Raw genomic sequence first — 4,032 nt, forward strand, 5'->3', positions numbered from 1 at the left:
TATATATATAGTTAAGGCTGAATATGATATTTGCAATCATATTTAAATGTGATTTGATTTTTCTAGATCATCAAGACCCCCCACTTCATGTTTCAAAACCCACGGGGTGTCCGGACCCCAACATTGGGAACCACTGGATTAGATCCTTCAGATTTATATGTTTTAATTATGGGAAACTCAATTAAAACAGATTCTGAAAGACTGTGTCCTATTACAATCAAATGAAGTTCATAACAATTTAGAGGTGATTGAACCTTAATATTAAGTGCTTTCATTTTGGATCACTGACTCTGTAAGACAATATATAGATAATAATGCATTGTAATATTTAAATAATGTAATACTACAATTTACAATAGTAGTAATRGTACAATTTTATACTATTACTCTTATATTTTTCAGTATCAATACGTGTAAAATATGTATTTGCACAAGTAAAATCCATATCGTTTGTAAAATTACAAGTATTATATAATAAAATATTGTGAAAGTTAATTTATCCAACAGCTGTGTAGGTCTGCTGCACTTTGAGGAACCTAAAGCYCTGAACACTCAGTCTGTAGGACGTCTGGAGCTTATATTGACAAATGGCAGCAGTTTAGACCAGGTTACAGAAAAGCTATGTCAAGTTTTTAAATATTTACATGCAACAAAATCGTGACAGACTATAAACTACTCACCAATTCGGTCGTCACTCCTAAAATAGCGAATAATAACAGYAGTCCCATGATGCTGTCAGCTGGTTCACATGGAAGATGAGAATAAACGGTCTAATACACAGAAAAATAATCCTCAAACACCGTTTTGTTTGTCCACAAGGAATAAATCCAATACCAAATTGAGCTTTATGCGTCCTTCATCACTACTTTTTATCGCTCTACGTTTGAGAGTTGTTTATAAAGCAGGCTCGTGTTTTTTTCTGGAAGCCGCGCCTCCTTCAGAACTCATTAAGCCAATCAGACTGCAGGTGCGCATCTAAAAAGAAAAAAAGGGGCGGGGCTTGGGAGTTGGGACACCAAATGCTGCAGTTTCAGAGGAGGGGCGTGGCCTAAATGAATACAGTCATTCATAAAAATGTAGAATTACTACATTTCAAAGCAGACTTGCTTTGAAGCGTCTGTTTATTTTTGTTGAAGCGAAAGTTAGATTTTTGATGCTTAAAAGCAAAGTTCAAATGCATACTTTTGTCTGCTTTATGAAAAGTAAATACATTTACTCAGCTGCAACATTAATTGGGTGGGGGAAATCTCTCCCACTCAAGATCTCAACTGAGACAATATTGTCATAGGGAAAAGAACAAAAGTACAACATCATATGAAAAAAAATCAAAAACACAACCTCTTTTCCTTATCATGTTCCTCCCTCAATACCGTACTCATCTTGATCGAACTGGTTGTATGTTTTTACTTAAATATCCAGAAACTGACAAAACCCTTCATACTTCCTCTGACAATCTTTGTGTGAGGGTAAAAATACATTGAAATGCATGAAGCCCTGCAGTCTGTGGGTAAGAGTTTAATTGTTGTTTACTTAAATTGAGTTATTAAACAGAGGGATGTTTGCAGTCATTTGAGCCTGCAGGGAACATATTATCCCTCCTGATCCTCTAAAAGTTTCCCTGTGCACTTACAAATGGATCCCACAGGGCAGTGTGTGTATGTTGTACACAAAAACAGTACATAGCAGATGTCACAGCTTACATCTCTGTGTGTCATATCCAGATTTGGTATGGCATGAATAAAACCTATCATTAGCCAGACTTATAAAGATTGTTTCACATGTTTTTCACAAAGTAGATTTGAACTGCATCTTCCTACACATTAATAGCACATGCATTTTACCTCTGAATGTCTCTTACTTTTACTAAGTTGCAGTGCTAGAACATTGCAAAAAAAGTGCAGTCGTTGCTCATCTTTGCTTTTGAGTACAGACCGTGTCAGTGGTGTGTAGTAACTAAGTACATTTACTTTGTTATAGTACTTAAATGATTTTAATTTAGTTTTGTTTTATTTTTGGAGGACTTGTAATTTTACCAATTTTAATTTTTAATTTAGACTTTACAAATTTAAACAAGACTGGAAGTCATCATGAAAAGAGTTGTTTAGTCTAAAAAAAATAAAGCGTTGAATTTACTTAACCAAGTTATGTTAACCGGTTCAAGTTGAGTAAATGTAAGGCAATTTACTTACCTCAGTTTAATGGAACCAGTTTGGTTAAGTTAATTTAACACTTAATTTCTTAGAGTGTGTAAAACTACTTTTACTTTTTTATTTATAATGCAGTTTTATTCATGCCAGAGCTGGAAGAACTCTGTTAATCAGTACACATATGGACCAATCCCATCTCTTTAACTCAAGAGTCACTATTTAGCTGAGAAAGTATCTACTCTGTAGGACTCAAAAAAACACTTAAAACATGTTGCTAGGGGTACCAATAACCACAGGACAACCAGTGCAAAAACACACATGGTTATTGGAGCTGTACTGATCTGAAAACACCAATGGTCTGAAGAAAGGGAGTCTAATCCTGGTCCTCGGGTGGTGCCATTCTGCATGTTTTACTAGTGTCCCTGCTCCAACATGCCTGATTCAATGACTGAATTACTTCTTCAAGTTCCGCAGAGGCTTATTAACCACCCATTCATCCAAATAAAGTGTGTTGGAGAAGGGAAACCTCTAGAACATGCAGGATAGTGGCCCTTGAGGACCAGGATTGGACATCTCATGGTCTACAGTGCTGTGTTGCACCATGAGGACTCAACATGCAGAACTTAGAAGTACAAAAACATAGCTGCTCAAAGTGGAGCTAGTTAAAGCAAAGTAGGATTTAGTACCATCTAGTGGCATAGTTACAGACTGCAACAAACAATATTACCTCATTTGACTGTTTTAGAGTTTTTAGCAAGACTGTTGTCACTGGGTACACAAAACAAGAGAAATCAAAYAAAACAGTTAAACAGTTTTTTCTCTTGAAGAAAAAACCTGCTGAATTTGCGGTCATACAGTTTTTTTTTCTTATGGCGCAACAACCTGTTACCCAGAACTGTTTTTTCAAATTGAACTTTTCAAAGTTCAATTCATGAAGAGCTGATGGGTGTAATAATTGAGTGTGATTTACGTAAAACTCACAAATGCAGAGGTACAAGAGGTTGTAAAGTAGAAACCCATGCTGAAAACCTTGCAGGCAGCATTCACCCCTGCATGCCAGCACCGTGTTTTCTTTCACAGAGGCCTACAGAGAGTGAAACTCTACGTTCGCCAAACCACCATCCTCTGTCCAAACAATCCATATGTCTCCTTCTGCCAGTGCATGGAAGTGATGTAAGAGACCAATGTAAACAAACCCAACATATGACACACACACACAAACGCTTTTACACAGGGAGAAATGGACACACACACACACACACACAAACACACACACACACAATTTGGTTTAAATGTTTAATTTCCATTGACTCATCAAATAATGTATTTTTTTTGCCTTTGGTCTCAGTGTTGTTCCCCGAACTAACATGCAGAATTTCCAATACACATCAAAGAGCACACACTCATTAGCTCTTAGACATCTTTGTATTCTGAGCCGACTCATAATGGTTAAAGTGACACAAGTCTGCTTTTGTAAGTTCACTGGAAAAACCCCTGCTGTTCAAAAGGAACGGGAGGAGAGGGAGTGAGCGATGGCAGGTGAGAAATCCATCCAGCCTTCAAAAACAAGTTGGTGGAAATAAACAAGAAGGCCGGACGAGGGTCAAAGGCAGGAGGGAAGTGTAAGGTACGGAGGCAGAGAAACATGATGAAGGGAAAAGTGAAAAGAAAAAGCAAATAAAAATGATAGAAGTGTGAAGAAAGTGGGACTAAAGGGGTTTGCTACCTCCTGTTTCTGCGAGACTCTACGGGAAGCTTTGTGTGTCTGTGAAAAACGGTGTGTTTACATTCAGAGGAAACAGGAAGACAGGTTTGGAATGTTTGGTTAGGAGACACACACCCCCACCACCACCCCCGCACACACACACACACACACACACACACA

The 4,032-nt window shown here is 37.6% G+C and overlaps 1 protein-coding gene across 1 annotated transcript in view; it reads right to left on the reverse strand.

The window, feature by feature from the left end:
- Nucleotides 1-937, reverse strand: part of si:ch211-106h11.3 (protein CYR61) — a 12,222-nt gene extending 11,285 nt beyond the window's left edge. Inside the window, exon 1 of the mRNA XM_014008881.1 lies at nucleotides 681-937. Coding sequence (XP_013864335.1) covers nucleotides 681-728 — 48 coding nt within the window. The 5' untranslated portion in view covers nucleotides 729-937. The remainder of the gene's footprint in view (nucleotides 1-680) is intronic.
- Between the last annotated feature and the right edge of the window lie 3,095 nt (nucleotides 938-4,032).

This window comes from Austrofundulus limnaeus, unplaced genomic scaffold (assembly GCF_001266775.1).
Source record: "Austrofundulus limnaeus strain Quisiro unplaced genomic scaffold, Austrofundulus_limnaeus-1.0 Scaffold53, whole genome shotgun sequence".
In the NCBI taxonomy this organism is placed as follows: Eukaryota; Metazoa; Chordata; class Actinopteri; order Cyprinodontiformes; family Rivulidae; genus Austrofundulus; species Austrofundulus limnaeus.